The 18,036-nt window shown below is 42.3% G+C and overlaps 1 protein-coding gene across 1 annotated transcript in view; it reads left to right on the forward strand.

Moving 5' to 3' along the window:
- Positions 1-749: 749 nt before the first annotated feature.
- Positions 750-18,036, forward strand: part of mfsd14a2 (major facilitator superfamily domain containing 14A2) — a 28,829-nt gene continuing 11,542 nt past the window's right edge. Inside the window, exons 1-7 of the mRNA XM_083653461.1 lie at positions 750-907; positions 3,751-3,846; positions 12,049-12,111; positions 14,445-14,572; positions 14,754-14,868; positions 15,351-15,569; positions 17,083-17,196. Coding sequence (XP_083509587.1) covers positions 824-907; positions 3,751-3,846; positions 12,049-12,111; positions 14,445-14,572; positions 14,754-14,868; positions 15,351-15,569; positions 17,083-17,196 — 819 coding nt within the window. The 5' untranslated portion in view covers positions 750-823. The remainder of the gene's footprint in view (positions 908-3,750; positions 3,847-12,048; positions 12,112-14,444; positions 14,573-14,753; positions 14,869-15,350; positions 15,570-17,082; positions 17,197-18,036) is intronic.

An 18,036-nucleotide genomic window follows, 5' to 3' on the forward strand; every position in this document is an offset into this window, starting at 1 on the left:
AGAACTGAACCCTGAGAGACCCCCTTACAAACATTTAGGACTTCAGATGTCAGACCATCAAACTGTGTAGCCTGAGTCCTATCTGTAAGATAGTTGTATGCTTTGTCCAATCCAAATTGCTGGCGCTGTTCAATGGCGACCCGGTTTGCTCTCCGACTCTGAGAGTGAACCAAGCAGAATTTCGCTCACTTGTACCATGAAGTGACAATAAAGTACTGTCTACTGTCTACTGTCTAGTTGAGAAACCAACCTACCTAGTAGGCTATACCTGTAGAAAAGACAACAATAAGCTAATACAACTTTGACAGCAACAAGTTTTATTCTCAATACAAAAAATACTTTTTTCCTTTTTTTGCCACAGGCCTACAAGTTTTTTCTCGCTTTTAAATACTGTAAGCTCAATATAAGGACCTATGTTCAAAGATGCGGTGAGGTTTTTAAGGAGGTGGCTGAACATCGTGTACTCGCCATATAAGCGTTTCCTCTTTGTTTCCACTGAAACCCGCGATGATGCTCACAAATAACATTTTGGGATCAATGGTACAAACGTTTTGCTACGCCAATCAAACGCACAGTTTTGACTTCCTCTTACATGTATCAACCAATCAGTGAGCGATATTGTATGAGGGGGCGGGTTACTATTTAGTTCAGGAAGACTGGTCGAAGTGAGGTGGGGATGGGAAATCATCATTTAGCTAGTTAGCTCGCTAGTCGCTACTAGCTGGAGCTGAATAGCGAGCTGACGAGATCACTAGCCGAAGTCAATAGATTATTTTGATAGATACAACGATGGCCCTCTAACACCAAGAATGGACAGTTAACAATGACGGGGGAGAAAAAGAAGAAAAAGCGGCTGAACCGCAGTATTCTTCTTGCAAAGAAAATTATAATAAAAGATGGAGGCAGTGTGAGTTAAATATTTATTTATCTTCGTTAGCTTGCCTGTGAGCTACCAACACTGGCTCTTGGTTATTAAAGTTAGTTAGTCATGCTTTCTTTCCAAAATCGTTGCCATTGTCGCGACGTAACGTTATGGTTTTGGTTTTCTGCAGCTAGCTAATGTTAGGTGGTGAAGTGACAATCTAGCTAGCTGGCTAACACAACTAGCTAAAACTAGCTTTAGCTAACGTTAGCGGCCTAATCGTTTACACGTCAGCTCACTCAGCTCAGGTAACGCCAGCTAGCCAATGTTAGCTATGCTTTTAACATTTTAACTGTTTCCTATAGTACGCCAATTAACGTTACCTCTGACATTAGCTACTTTACGTTATCATAGTTAACGTTTGCATTCGGCAAAACAGTACTTAACGCTACCCATTTAGCCCTAATTTCTAACTAACGTGAAAATGGTGGTAAGGTTATATCGTGGGACACGAACTTGCAAAGCATGACATCTGATCTGTTACTCATGGCAGGCGGTAGTGAAAAGTTAGCCTTACCCGAACAACAATCAACAATACAAATGACAGCCCAACATTAGCTAATAACTATCGTTAGCTAACTGGCAAGCTAGTGAGCAAATGCTTGCTGTCTGGTGTTGTTTAGTTACGTAACTTAGTAGTTATGGCCTGTGGTTGCTGAAATATTCATACTTTTTATCTTCTTTGGTACCTTGGAAGCGCCAACATATCTCAACTAAATGAATTAAGTAGATAGCTAACGTTAGCGGCCAGAGAGGACAGGAGTTCCCTTGAGTTTGTAAACCACTATTGTAGTTCACTATAACGTTAGATGAGTAGGTTAAGTCATGGTTGTTCCTATCTCTAAATCTCTCTACGAGTCGGATCTGATGAAATGTTTGTTATGACTGTAATGAGGCCTTAGTGCTAGTTATGCAATAGGCTGCTATGCCGAAATTGAATTGATATGCTGAAATTTCATCAAGTGAAATTATGAATGAGTTCAAGAGACAGAGTTTTAATCTGGAAAATAGGCTGAAAAGATCCAAGGTGTTATTTAGAGATAGCAAGGCCATCCACTGATGACAGTCTTTGTGCCTGTAAATGACTTAAACACCTGTCATGATGTGGCCTGTCCTGACAAGGCCTTCATTTCACATCAGTATTGTTGTTCCACAATGTTTGCTGTGGCCAGGTCTGACCACTCAACCATTAAGTCCCCGCCCCTCTGACACACGTGCAGTTGCCAGCCGCTTATTTTCACCTGACAGCGGGGAGCTTCACCGACGTAGCATGTAGGAGGATCACGCTATTCCCACCAGTTCCTTTTCCCCCGACCGACCAGAGGAGGCGCTAGTGCAGCGACCTGGACACATACCCTAAATCAATCACTCAATCAATCATACCCCCAATCTGGCTTCCCACCCGCAGACACAGCCAATCGTGCCTGTATGGACGCCTAACCAAGCCGAACCTGCGACCCTCATGTTGGTAGGCAAGCAATCTACCGCTACACTACCCGGACGCCCCTCAACCATTAAGTTTAGACTTTTTCATCAACACTAGTTCTCAATCCAACCATTAACTATAGATGTTCCTCCGGAAAATGGCTAAGCACAGTGTGAATCCATTTGTGGGAATCTTTACAATAGTGAGGAAGTTGCAACACACAGAAACAAACCGTTTCAGCTTGTTCCCCATTTTGTCAGTGGTGGCATGAATGATCATAGATTCATAATGGAACAAACAGGATGGGTGTGTTTCATCAGATTTGGTGCTGGCACCCCCAGTGGTACGTGTCCTCTGCTGTTGCACCCAGGCCTGTGGTTTTCATGTGACGCTCTGATCCATGCTACGGGGAAATAAATAACCGATAGCTAGTGTCATTATTGTGATGGCACTGGGCTGGCCTACTTTACAGTCCCCAGAATTTTTACACCTCGCCCTGTTTCCTGCCAAGGATCCTGCTCTGCATCCATACTGACTCCATCACCCTCTCTTTTCATCTTATAGACGTGTATGGATTTTATTGTGCCGCTGTCAAGTGACTTCCTCCCTTGGGAGTGGGTTTGACAGATTAAAAGGAAGGTCTATTTGTGTTTTACTCATTACACAAATTAGACCTGCATTTCCAACTGACCTAGTGAACTTTGCTATAGCATAGAATTGTTAAATTAGCTCACATCTTAGGTTGAGCCCCTTTGGGTCCAGGCTGTAAAATACAAAAAGGAGAATGGTTTCAGTTTCCTGGAACACGTCTCAAAATGCTGTGCTGTGATTGGTTGGTAATAGAACTGAGTTTACATTGACATTGTTCTGAACTCTGGTTAGTTTCTCTCAGAGGGCTGTGCTAGTTATATGAAGTAGCCTATTTGAATTTGAGTAAAAATGGGCCACAGTAATTGGATTGTTGTTGCGTTTAATAATTCGACATTCAATACTTTACTGCCAAGTCAGTGCAGCATAAGATGAAAACACCGAAAGAGCACTATGTGCAGAGCTTGAATGTCGTCATTGATATTTACTACTACATTCAAAAGTCTAGAGTAAAAAGTAAAGCCCACCTCATCCTATCTTCACAGTCTTGGTTCTCATCCCCTCGCTTTATCTCTTGGTCCATTGTCTGGCTTACAGAGATGGCTTTCCCAGGTGGTCAGGTGATGCTTTCCCAAGTGGTCAGGTGATGCATATTCATGGTGAATGTTGTCTTGAAATTGATTCCAGCCTTCTGTCTCCATCAAGCTGTTGTTTATGTGTTACCGTTAGCAGGCACTTAACTGTATGTGGTGAGAGATCTTTATAGCCTTTCAGCTAACCTCTCTGTCTGTACTCTTCTGCTCTCTCCATCCAGCCTCAGGGAATCGGTGAGCCTAGTGTTTACCATGCTGTGGTGGTCATCTTCCTGGAGTTTTTTGCATGGGGTCTCCTCACCACCCCAATGCTTGCGGTAAGTCTTGTAGCAAACCCCCCCCCATGCTCTCTCTCTCTCTCACACACACACACACACACACACACACACACACACAGTGAAGTAAATAGACATAACTCCTTGTGATATATCCATACACCTACATCTCTACACCTACATCTCTGTAAGCGCAGATAGGGCGTGACATTTCCCATTGACTGGAGTCACACAAGGCCAGGGCCACCTCTATGAGTAATTTAATTTCTAATCAAATGAGAGGCTGGATGACACACTTTAGTGTTGTGTTTGTCAGTGTGTGTGTTTGCTGATGCTTTGCCTGCCACTAATGGACTGAGAAATATGAAAAGGGCATCAAATGGCGTCGCCTATTGTGTGAGCAGTGGCTCTTTGTTGAAAGGCTTATCAGGGGGTCAGTGGTTTGTGTTGTCAGGCCGCAGCACAGATGTAGGCCAGGCAAACATGCCGCGCACTCACCTCCATGCACGCCAGTTATTGTTTAGTACAAGTGTTTGTCACAGCACAAAAGAGAGTTCTCATTTTGAGGGGTTACATTCCAAAAATCCTGTTTAATAATGCCATTAGAAAATCATGTCAATCCTCCTATTATAAAAGGGAGCATGTGGGCAATGTTTCTCTGTTCTCTGTTTCCATTTTTGTCCCACTGATGATGTTATCAGTGATGTCATAAATCACTGATGATGTCATCAGTGATGTCATAAAGTCCTGGAAGTGATGTCATCAGTGATGTCACTTGAGCAATTGCGCAGTGTGACATCACTGATGATAGGCATTGTGACATCATCAGTGATGTCATAGGAGCAAGTGATATCAGTGATGCAAAGTTGTGACATCAGTGATGTCATAAGAGCATGTGAGCCCACACAGCGGGCAAGCTGCAGGGCGGGCGAGGGAGCAAATGAGCCCGCACAGTGGCCGAGCTTCAGGGCGGGTGAGGCCGCGCGAGCCTATGAATCGAGCACGCGAGGTGCCTAGTATTTCAAAAAACACAAATGATTGTAGCATTTTGTATGAGTTGTCCCAAAAACATCTGACTGTAGCTATCTCACTTTGTAACTGCCATTTATTGTGTTCTTGTCCATTTTTTCCCCCACCATATTTTTTTGAGGTAGAAAATCTCTTATCTCAAACAAATGATAAACAAACATCTGTGGGCCACATGATATCTACCAGACAGGCTTTATGCAATGTTCAGGCTTTCCAATAGCCTGTGGTTTGAAGTGGCGGTTGTATGTGTGATGGTTTAGCATTCATTACTGTGGGTTTGTTGCCCCTAAGATCCCTGGGCGGTTGCAGCATTAGCATTTTAGGCTAATCAGAGGGCGCCGGAAGACGGGAGGGACTGCCTGCCTCGCGCTGTGCCCAATGAGCACACTGCTTCATTAGGGACCGGCTCGCTGTGCCCAATGAGCACACTGCTTCATTAGGGACTGCCTCGCTGCGCCCAATGAGCACACTGCTTCTTTAGTATCCAGCAGCAACAACCCTTTCCAATACTGTTCCTACTGCTGCATTCACATTGTGTCTGTGGAGTAACTGACTCGCAGCTCTCACGCTGTACGCCTGGCCAATCATCATCATTGTTGTTGTTCAGTCCCAGTCAAGCTCCGTGTCCTAAATTAAGCAGGGGCTTTATGTTCCTGCACCCGTGTCAATGACACCTCTGCTCTGTCCTTGCTGCTCACTCACTGATGCTGTGGACTTTGACCTGAACATCACATTGATTTGTATCCACATGAACTTCCCCTCTGCAGTCACATGTACTTGGCCTGTTTTTAGACACAAAGGTAGAGGTACAGTGTCTTGGACTCAGGGATGCTTGAAAAGGCTGTTGGCTGGGATTGAGCCTGCTAACTTTAGTTTGTTTCCTATACAGTGTTAAGATCAGATTTGCGTGGCCCGCACAGGCAAACTAACAGCCCACCAATTTGGACTAATTTCGGGTGCTGTGATCCATGGAGCCGGCAGTAGTTTTAATACAGTCAAGATTTAATGCTGCCGAGTGTTGAAAACATGTTAAAGGGATAGTTCAGGTTTTTTATTATTATGCGGGATTGTATGAGGTACTTGCCTACAGTCGGTGTACTATATGCAGTAGAAGGCAGCTGGCAAGTCATCAGGCAAGTAGGAGCTGTCTGCTGATTGTGAACAGGGTCATGAGTTACAAAATTACAAAAACATTAAAAAAAAAAGAAAAACAGGAGAAAAAAAGTCCCCATACTGCTCATCTGGCGTAATCTATGTCCTCACAAGCCCTGTGATGACAAGCTGACCCTGTTTTTAGCTGAAATCTGCACTGGAGCTGTCCTCCAGCTTGAACACTTCTTGGAGTACGTGACTACAGTGCAGATTTCAGCTAAAACTGGGTGTAAATGACGTCTTTCCAAGTCAACCTGGCATCTCAGAGCTTGGGGAGACTTGGATTACACCAGTTAAGCAGTATGGAAGCCATTTTTTCTGCTGTTTTACCTGTTTGCTTGTGACCCTGTGCACATTCAGCAGACAGCTCTACTTGCCTGATGCGGCCGGTCTCCATTTCTCCAAACTGGGACCGTGCCGGCAGCATTCTACTACATGTAGTACACTGGCTTCTACTGCATGTAGTACACTGGCTTCTACTGCATGTAGTACACTGGCTTCTACTGCATGTAGTACACTGGCTTCTACTGCATGTAGTACACTGGCTTCTACTGCATGTAGTACACTGGCTTCTACTGCATGTAGTACACTGGCTTCTACTGCATGTAGTACACTGGCTTCTACTACATGTAGTACACTGGCTTCTACTGCATGTAGTACACTGGCTTCTACTACATGTAGTACACTGGCTTCTACTGCATGTAGTACACTGGCTTCTACTGCATGTAGTACACTGGCTTCTACTGCATGTAGTACACTGGCTTCTACTGCATGTAGTACACTGGCTTCTACTGCATGTAGTACACTGGCTTCTACTACATGTAGTACACTGGCTTCTACTACATGTAGTACACTGGCTTCTACTGCATGTAGTACACTGGCTTCTACTGCATGTAGTACACTGGCTTCTACTACATGTAGTACACTGGCTTCTACTGCATGTAGTACACTGGCTTCTACTACATGTAGTACACTGGCTTCTACTGCATGTAGTACACTGGCTTCTACTGCATGTAGTACACTGGCTTCTACTGCATGTAGTACACTGGCTTCTACTGCATGTAGTACACTGGCTTCTACTGCATGTAGTACACTGGCTTCTACTACATGTAGTACACTGGCTTCTACTGCATGTAGTACACTGGCTTCTACTGCATGTAGTACACTGGCTTCTACTGCATGTAGTACACTGGCTTCTACTACATGTAGTACACTGGCTTCTACTGCATGTAGTACACTGGCTTCTACTGCATGTAGTACACTGGCTTCTACTGCATGTAGTACACTGGCTTCTACTGCATGTAGTACACTGGCTTCTACTGCATGTAGTACACTGGCTTCTACTACATGTAGTACACTGGCTTCTACTACATGTAGTACACTGGCTTCTACTGCATGTAGTACACTGGCTTCTACTGCATGTAGTACACTGGCTTCTACTACATGTAGTACACTGGCTTCTACTGCATGTAGTACACTGGCTTCTACTACATGTAGTACACTGGCTTCTACTGCATGTAGTACACTGGCTTCTACTGCATGTAGTACACTGGCTTCTACTGCATGTAGTACACTGGCTTCTACTGCATGTAGTACACTGGCTTCTACTGCATGTAGTACACTGGCTTCTACTGCATGTAGTACACTGGCTTCTACTGCATGTAGTACACTGGCTTCTACTACATGTAGTACACTGGCTTCTACTACATGTAGTACACTGGCTTCTACTGCATGTAGTACACTGGCTTCTACTGCATGTAGTACACTGGCTTCTACTGCATGTAGTACACTGGCTTCTACTGCATGTAGTACACTGGCTTCTACTGCATGTAGTACACTGGCTTCTACTGCATGTAGTACACTGGCTTCTACTGCATGTAGTACACTGGCTTCTACTGCATGTAGTACACTGGCTTCTACTGCATGTAGTACACTGGCTTCTACTGCATGTAGTACACTGGCTTCTACTGCATGTAGTACACTGGCTTCTACTGCATGTAGTACACTGGCTTCTACTGCATGTAGTACACTGGCTTCTACTGCATGTAGTACACTGGCTTCTACTGCATGTAGTACACTGGCTTCTACTGCATGTAGTACACTGGCTTCTACTGCATGTAGTACACTGGCTTCTACTACATGTAGTACACTGGCTTCTACTGCATGTAGTACACTGGCTTCTACTGCATGTAGTACACTGGCTTCTACTGCATGTAGTACACTGGCTTCTACTGCATGTAGTACACTGGCAAGTACCTCATACAACCCCACATGAAAAAATCCTAACTATCCCTTTAATGAACTACAATGACCACAATTCATTGCCCCTATGACACCGCACATCTGTCTTCCTTGGAGTTGCTGTCTGTGCTGACAAATTGAATGGAAAGACAGTTTGAAACGTAGTCTTTAAGTCGGATGGACAACTTCAGTGCCTGAAAAAAATGAGTTACTGGGCTCGCTAAATAAAACGTCAATAAATATATATAGATATAGATATATATAGTAGGGGTGGGACAAAATATCGATACTCACGGTATCGCGATATTTCCACTTGCGATACGTTATCAATACACTGCCACCAAGTATCGATATGTTTATTTAAAAAATATATATATAATAATTAATAAACAGGCTAAAATATTATGCTGTGTGTGGTAGTTGAAACATAGTTTCAAGTTGACGTTTATGTTTGTAGTTGAAACAAAAACATAAATACTGTAGGCTACATGAATGGAAATGTTTGATCATTAATATCTACTTTTAGAAATTATATAGGTAGGTAGGTTATATAGGTTTTCTTGTTTTAATAATAATAATAATAATAAAAAGACTTAATGTGTAACTTTTCCCCCGTGGTATCGAAAATGGTATGAGTGAGTGAGTGAACTCAGAGAGTTCATGTCAATTCTGCTAATAAATACATAATACCTGCTTCTTGCCTTTTAGGGGTATTTTTTTCTCTTCAGTTACACAGATATCGTGATGTATCGTAGGTTAAATTTCTTCCAATATATCGATTATCGCAGAATCGCTGTATCGTGATAATATCGTTATCGAGGGCCAAGTATCGTGACCATATCGTATCGTGAGTTACTCCACGATTTCCCACCCCTAATATATAGTTATAGTTACTGGGCTCTCTAAATGAAACGTCAATAAAAACATTAAACAAAATATGAGTTACTGGGCTCGCTAAATGAAACGTCAATAACAAGTCGTCGGTACCCAACCCATTTAATGCCACCAATCCTGTCGCTCAGTCAGTATCAGCTGCCTCTAGTCTGTATACCATGTCTGTTAGTTATGACAGAAATCTAAAAAAACAACAAAAACAGAATAATAATAAAAAAGAATATGAATAGACTTCAGAGTAAGGCAGTGGCTCAGTTGAAGATATCAACTGCCTGATTTCCCCCGTTAACAGAATATAATGGGGTTTTAATGCATATTTGTTTGTCACTCGTTTGCCGAGTCAGTGATCTCCATTACACGGCACACGCCCATGTTAAAGTGGGCTAATTGTCGGAAGAAGAATCCCCGCAGGAGATGCAGAATAACGTCTTCATTGTTGCTGGCCACAGTGGGAGAGGAGCAGACTGGGAGAGGGCAGTGATTGTTGTTGTTTTTGTCTTCACAACAATTTGACATTTGCTTATTGCAATTCGAACCAATACCGTGTGTCTGGATAGAGGAAAAATGGTGCCGTCACTGATGTTGAGTTAAGACTAAACCATCACTCAAAGCCAATCTGGTATGATCTTGAGCCAAACCCTGCTGTCATGTGTGGACACTGGTAGGATAAATTCCCCAGACCTCTTAACACCACAGCAGCTTTCAGTCAGAGTGCCTCTTTAAAATGACCAGTACAGCTCATCCATCAACATTGCTAAGAACAATGCTGCGCTCAGCACTTTCACTAAAACGCCATCATCTAAAGGATGTCGCATTGTACTGCAATGGCCACTGGGTGAACTAAATACCGTAAATTCCGCACTATAAGCCGCACCGGAGTATAAGCCGCACCTGCAAAGTTGACTGTTTTTTACATATATAAGCCGCACCGGACTATAAGCCGCGGGTGTTTTATTTATTTCAAATTGTTTTTATTCGTTTTTAAACAATACAAACAAGAAAAAGCAAACCCCATAGAAGACAGACAATACAAAATAAGTGCAAGGTTGCATGATGTCATACGTGTATACAATGTCCTGAGTATTTGTGATGCAATGACAACCAAGTGTAAAAAACAAAACAAAAAACAAACAAAAAAAACAAAATAATAATAATAGAGACAAGGAAAGAACAAGAGGGAGGTGGGAAGAGGGTAGGGTAGAGCTGTTGGGGGCTACTAATCTAAAGTTCTTGCGTCAAATTCCTTATCATAATAATCTAAGAAGGGGTGCCAAGTCATTTCAAACTTTTCCAGAGAACCCTGGACTGTACATCTGACTTTTTCTAGCTTAAGAAATGACATTACCTCACGAATCCAGCGTGAGTGTGATGGAGGTGTGGGCGATTTCCAGCTAAAAAGAATAAGCCGGCGAGCTAGTAATGTTGAAAAGGCCATTAGATCTGATTGATGTCTGGATATCCCACTGTTGCTAGGGGCAACCCCAAATATTGCAGTAATTGGATCCGGGTCAATCTGTTTTTGACATATACGGTATATGAGAATGTATTAAAAATGTCTGACCAGAATGTGTACAATTTTGGGCAAGTCCAAAACGTGTGGCCCAGAGTACCCGGAAACTGATGGCATCTGATGCAATTTGGGTCTGAGCCAGGATATATCCGGGCCAGTTTGGCTTTACAAAGGTGTAAGCGAGCCGCGGGTGTTTTAATGGTATTTTTTTTTTTTTTTTTTTTTTTTTTTTATTGTGTTTTAATGTTTAATTACCATATGTAAGGGTTCATGCACAGAGGGGATTGTCGGGAAAGAGATGGCTGTTTGAGGAAGCTCCCATTTATTAACATTTCAACAAAACAACATAACACAACACCACCTGTGTTTCTTTTTTACAGTGCACACAGTGTCCGTGGTGTGGTGAAAAGAGGGCAAGAGAGGAAATTAAAACAGAAGTGGATTTATAGTTAGAAAGAGTGCTAAAAAAAGAGATTTTTTTTTTTTTTTTTTTTTAATCCATAGATAAGCCGCACCGTTATATAAGCCGCAGGGGCCAAAAAAGGCCAAAAAACGGGGAAAAAGCCGCGGCTTATAGTCCGGAATTTACGGTACTCTCATTTTGTGATATTTCCCCCCTCAAAATTACCCAGCTGTTATTGCCAGGCCCTTTTTATCTAGTGTCTATAACTCCATTTTGACGTTCTCAACCTGGGCATTAGAAATGGTTAAATATTTATATTTGTAACATACAGAATGTACAGCTAGCGTGCATTACATGTAGATAGATAGATACATTTTTATTTCCGTGTCATGCACCATATTCAAGGTGCCCAGCCCGTCTGGGCTTACAAGACACAAATCATTCAAGTTCAACAATACAAACAAATCAACAAACAAGCTACAAAATGCTCAAACATAAACAAGACAGAGTTATATATTCAGATGAACAGCTTCTCCATTCTGAGTTTCCAAGCCCTCACAATAAACCTGGCCAAACTGAAGACTTCTCTGAACAACCATTCCAACTTCGCATCATCTCCTGACCAAAATAGTTCCGGTTTCTTATTTTGCATTAACTGAAATAGAGATAATCTTGGTTCCTCATATAGCGTACAATGAAACAAGAAATGAAATTCATCTTCAAACATGTATGTTTATAATTGGTACAAGAACACTTTTTTCCTTGTTACAATGAATATTTGCAGCATCTAGTCTTGTCCCATAAGCCTCAGTCCATATTCTCCATCTCAACCTTTCCAAGGGCATTATTTTCCACATTACATATGTGTACACTGTCAGACTTGCCTCAGTGCTTTGCCTAGTAAGATGAACATTTAGAAGTAAACCAGCCTCTGTAGGTCACTGTTTGACCTACTGTAGGTCACCTTATATGGACAAGGTGGATTCATATTCTGTTATCTGTGTTTGTTCTGCAGGTATTGCACCAGACATTCCCCCAACACACATTCCTGATGAATGGGCTTATTCATGGCGTCAAGGTAAGAGACAGTACTTCACACAAACAGAATCAGACAACCAACCCACCAACACAAGTAGATTTGAATTCTGTGGGAAACACTCTCATGATCAGAAGCAGAATCACTTTTATTACCACAGTAGGTAATCAGATTACATACAAGGAATTTAACTTTGTGTAAGAATGCAGCGTAGCGGTCAAGACAAAAAATATAACAGATAAAATCACAAAAAAATCTAAAGTACAGTCCAATATATACAATATACACATGTATTAGAAGGACCGGAGTGATAAATAGGAACTTACAGTCCAGTCTTGCCTTTTTCGGGATGGGGATAATAGTTGAGGTCTTGAAGCAGACTGGTGCGTGGCATCATACAGTATGTCTCCAGTGGAGCCAGCTGGTCAGCACAGTGCTTCTGGGCAGAGGGTGAGACAGAGTCAACTCAGGCTGGTTTCTGTTATTTCTGCTTCTTAAAGAACCTGTTTACATCTCTCTCCTGGATTGTAATTGTAACAGCTGAAATACTAGAAGCTTACATAGACTATAGACAAGGTTTGTATACTATGCAGGCTTGGGCGATATCAAAAGTCTATATCGCAATGCTGTCCCCCCCCCCCACCCATCACAATACACAATACATGATATGCTGTTCACTTCCTTTTGTTACCTCTCCCTTTACAGCAACACATACAACACTCTTACTGTACCAATAATACAGTAAGCAGTGAAATTAGGGTCGGCAGCAGGGCAGACTGTGCAAGATGATATATATAGATTTTTTTTTTTTTTCCCACCATATATATAGATATATAGAGAGATAGATATATATCTATCTATATATATATATAGATAGATATATATATAGAGATATATATATATATATATATATATATATAGATATATATTTGTATTTATTGATTTATTTGAGGGACAGTGCACATTAATTAACATGACTGTAAACATGCCAGTGTTAGCCAAACGGCTAATTTTCAACTGATGTCCCTTGGCCAGAACTTAGGATAGCCATTAAAAGCAAGCAAGCAAGCATTAAAAACAAACACCAACAATAATACACACAAGCAAATAAAAATGTAAGTAAAAATAACATGTAGCAGGCCAAAGCAATTGGCACCATGCAAGTTAAAACAGACTATACAGGCAGACAGACCAGCACAGACAGTTAAAGCATGCCAACATTCAGACCACATTATTGATAAAACCATAAGCATGCTATGATCAAACAAAGACAAAGACAAATATATAGATATAGATATACAGTAGATATATAGATATAGATATAGATATATAGATATATATAGATATAGATATAGATATAGATAGATAGATAGATAGATAGATAGATATATATATATAGAGATATAGATAGATAGATAGATAGAGATAGATAGATATAGATAGATAGATATAGATATAGATAGATAGATAGATAGGTAGATAGATATAGATAGAGATATAGATAGATATAGATAGACATAGATATATATATCTATACCATGTATAGATATAGATATAGATATATATATAGATATGGATATAGATATAGGAATCGCGGGCCAATATTAAGCGCGGCAGTTTTCAACCTGTTGAAACTGAAGGGGGGATAGACCAGAAAACCCTTGTGCCATAAACAATTTAATTTCCACCTAAATAAATATATGACACATAGTTTATTGATGTGTTCAGTGTTCACCTGTTACAATGGGTATTTCTGTATGTTTTAAAATCTTTTCCTGTGCCAACAGGTTAAGACAGAGATCATTTCACCAACATTCAGTATTAAAAATGTAATTTAAAAAAAAAGGACAATTTTTTTTTATAGACCAGGTCAGGGGACTCAAGTAACCCATTTTCAATGGTTTTACATGGCAAAAACGTTTTCAGTTTTTTTGTTTTTCCATTTCAAAATTTAAAATGGAAAAACGAAAAAAGCTTCACCGGCAAAAAACAACTATTTTTCTTTGTTTTTTGTTTTTGCTAAATTCATGGCGGGCCACTTAAAAACAGGCAGCGGGCCGCAGTTGGCCCACGGGCTGTAGTTTGGCCACCCCTGCCCTACAGTATTCACATGAGACTCAGAACTGGATCTTTGTTCATAGCGTGAGGCCGTTTACTCTAAGCATCGTCCCTGTGAATCTGAACGGTTACTTAACTCAAGTTATCCATTTACAGCTCTCAGTTCAATGAACACACTTTTGTTTCCTTTTCACTTGTCCCCTTTCTGCCCCTCACTGTCCTCTATGCTTCTCTTGTATGTCTACCACTCCACCCCTCCCCCTCCCCTCCCTCCCTCTCTCTCTCTCTCTCTCCCCCTCCCTTCCTCTCTCCTTCAGGGCCTATTATCATTTCTGAGTGCTCCACTGATTGGAGCGCTGTCAGACGTCTGGGGACGCAAGTCTTTTCTGCTGCTAACCGTCTTCTTCACGTGCGCGCCCATCCCACTGATGAAGATCAGCCCATGGTGAGCGCAACACTGACAACTCTCCTCGACTACTGAAGTGTTCCTAGTGTGTGGTGGGAACCTTATCCTGTGCTGTCTGCCCTCTGCAGAACCTCAGGGCTTCTGTCATCTCAATTCTCCACCTTGGCTACTGTGACTCGCAATGCCTGTGCTGACAAGCCGCTCTCTTCTCTTCTTTCAGGTGGTACTTTGCAGTCATCTCCATGTCCGGCGTTTTTGCCGTCACCTTCTCTGTGGTCTTTGCCTACGTGGCGGACATTACGCAGGAGCATGAGAGGAGCACAGCATACGGTTTGGTGAGGAGATGCTCGTTTGAAATTGATTCACAGGATTCTGTTCAATATATCTAGTCCTGAATCATTATGTAACCAAGGGGAAGCAGTAGTCAGCGAAAATTATAATTATTTGTAAAGCACTTTTCAAAACACAGTGCCAAAGTAAGCAATGTAAGCAGAGCCATGAGCAGAAAAACAGGGCAAGAACATAAAACACATAAAAAGGAGGCCAAGAACGATGAACAAAAGCCTCTTCCATAAAGGCAGCCAGTTTAAACACTAAGGCCAGAGCACTTCTTGTTTTCAGTCAAGACTTTGAAACACCTCAGGCTGTGATTTGGTTCATATGGGGTTAATTGGTCTAAAGGTCTAGATGCCGGATGCCTCCATGCCTTAAAAGTGAACAGTAAAGTCTTACAATCAAGCATTAGCCAATATAGGCACAACAGCTTACGGTCAAATGAATGTTTACTAACCCCGTCTCTTGTTCGCCTTCCCTCCAGGTGTCGGCCACCTTTGCGGCCAGCCTGGTGACGAGCCCGGCCATCGGGGCTTACCTGTCGGAGACGTACGGCGACACCTTGGTGGTGATCCTGGCCACAGCCATCGCCCTGCTGGACATCTGCTTCATCCTGGTGGCCGTACCGGAGTCACTGCCCGAGAAGATGAGGCCGGCGTCGTGGGGAGCGCCCATCTCCTGGGAACAGGCCGACCCCTTCGCTGTGAGTAACCACACACAGTAGGCTCGATCAACGGAGATTACCCATAAGAGCGTCCCAAAGTTCTTATCCAGCTCTGAGGATAGATCTCTGAGGAGCTATGAGCGAGGATACAAGGGAAAGATGCAAGTGAGGGAAATGTGGATGCCATTAAGTGAAATGGGGTGTACCCCGTGTTTTAATTCCAAACACACAGCATCTGATTTCACCGATTGGTTCTTCCTCTCTGGTAGCAGGTGTGTCAATCAGTGAAATGAGCTGGTAGTCTTTGATCTGAGTGAAAACATCCTTACTCTTGGTTCACATTGGCACATGATTGAAAAAATAATAATAAATGAAGGTTAAACCCCTGGGTGGAAGCTTTATCCAAATAGCTTCACAGTAGGGATGTCACAATATATCGTCCCACAATATATCGCGATATCAAAACGTGACAATATGTATCGTTGAGATGAAATCTCATATCGCGAGAAAAAGAAGCTGAACATGGTGGTTCACTGATCTGCATGTGATTGCGTGCTCGCTCTCCTTTTCATTGCTTTGTTTGAACAGATGAGGGACGTTACAGACACGGAGGATGAAAATGGTGAAATTACTCAAATTAGCGTGGAGGATGCCCCCTCAACTTACAAATCGATCGCAAAAAAATATTGTTAAGATATCGTATTGTTATCGTGAACCCAATATCATGTATCATATCGTATCGTGAACTGAGTGTATCGTGACACCCCTACTTCACAGTAAAACAGGTCTATGTCATTTACATGTAACTGTTAGTGGGACAGAACAGAAGTACCCAACACTAAACGTATGTACAGAGTTGTGTGCAAAAGGTCGCAACACTCAAATGTATTGAGCTATCATGTTAGAGATAATGTCCAACGCTCATCATTATCATGAAATAAACCCCTTCAGGTGATCACATCAATGACCGGCTCACTCTACATTACCCTGCTTATTACATGGATACTTACTAAAGAAAGATACGGTAATGTTTTTTTTGCCACCGGGTGTCATGGATAAGCTAAATTAACCGTTAAATTTACCGGACTTCTTTCTGCAGATTGATATGACTGGACGTGGTCCTCCAGTCTTTCAGAACGGCGTCCATAGCAATGGTCTGTTATGCCTAGCAGCAGTCTGTTATGCAGAAACAGACTGCTGTGATTGACCAATCGAGTATTCAGCAAAGCTGTGTAATAAAACTAATGCAGGGTTCTTATCAACATCACCCATGCATTGTGTGAAGTGTGCTGATTTGCAAATTCATGCATTCATTTGTTTAATTAATGGACTCATTAGCATAACTGGTTATGTGTAATATATCATGATGATTATGGCGTGACATTAGGCTGCTCAAGTGCTTCTTAGGTTTACAAGATGAAGCAACATTGGTAGCATTTAATGAGATGCAGCAGAGATTTTCTTCGTCAGCATTATTGACAGAGCTCACTCCCTCCCTTGGCTGTCCCCCAACTGATATCTGTTGTTTTCTTCTTGTTTTCCTTTGGCCCAGTCTCTGCGTAAGGTGGGCCAGGACTCCACAGTGTTGCTCATCTGCATCACAGTGTTCCTCTCCTACCTCCCCGAGGCCGGCCAGTACTCCAGCTTCTTCCTCTATCTCAAACAGGTAAGGCCCCCCTCTCGCCTCACACATCCCGTCAGAAAGGCCACTCCACTGTTTACGATCAACTTAAAGTGGACAGATTGTTTAGTCAAACACTGTTCTGCATACATGTAGACCTACACATGCCACCACATGCAATAGTACCTACCTGCCCAACCTAATGCGGGGCTTACCCAGTATTCCAGGATGCAGGTGTATTCTCAAATGACAACAGTCCTTTAGTTGAGTGTGAAACGGATGGAGAATTTCTGCAGAGATGTGCAGCATCTAGGACATGGTGATGTTGTGGATGGTGAGAGGGATCATATAGTTTGGGATTAGCATGCTGTATGTGACAGCTCCATCCTCCGCCATCTGTGTTGCTAATGAAAGGCAGAGATTGCTACTGGGAAGCTCAGGGATGTACTTGAGTACAAATGGGAGGGGGGGAAGTTGCCGACCAGACACTTTTCACCGACGCTGCTACACGATTGGATTAGCAGCTTTGCTGAGCAGCCCGTTTCAGCCTGTGAATAACTACAACAATTTCATTGGGTGTCTCAGCAAAATTGCGGTGCAGAAAAAGGCCAATGCATTTAAAACAGAAGTAAGCCCGCAACGGACATCTTCAGGTGGCTATTATGGAACCAACTACAACATCTGGAAGGAGCTGGCAGCTTTGAGACGAACTGACCGACATGGTCTCCTCCTTTCCCAAACTGTTCTAGGCTTGAGGATTGTTAGGTTTGTGTAAACACTGTCAGAAGAACCTGTCAAGCAGGTCTGACAAAGCCTCCTGCTTCTCTGCTACGTGGGGATAGCATTTCTCACCACTGCTACCTGCCCCCTTTGTCCCAGTTTACC

Source organism: Poromitra crassiceps (genome assembly GCF_964638095.1).
Source record: "Poromitra crassiceps genome assembly, chromosome: 17".
In the NCBI taxonomy this organism is placed as follows: domain Eukaryota; kingdom Metazoa; phylum Chordata; class Actinopteri; order Beryciformes; family Melamphaidae; genus Poromitra; species Poromitra crassiceps.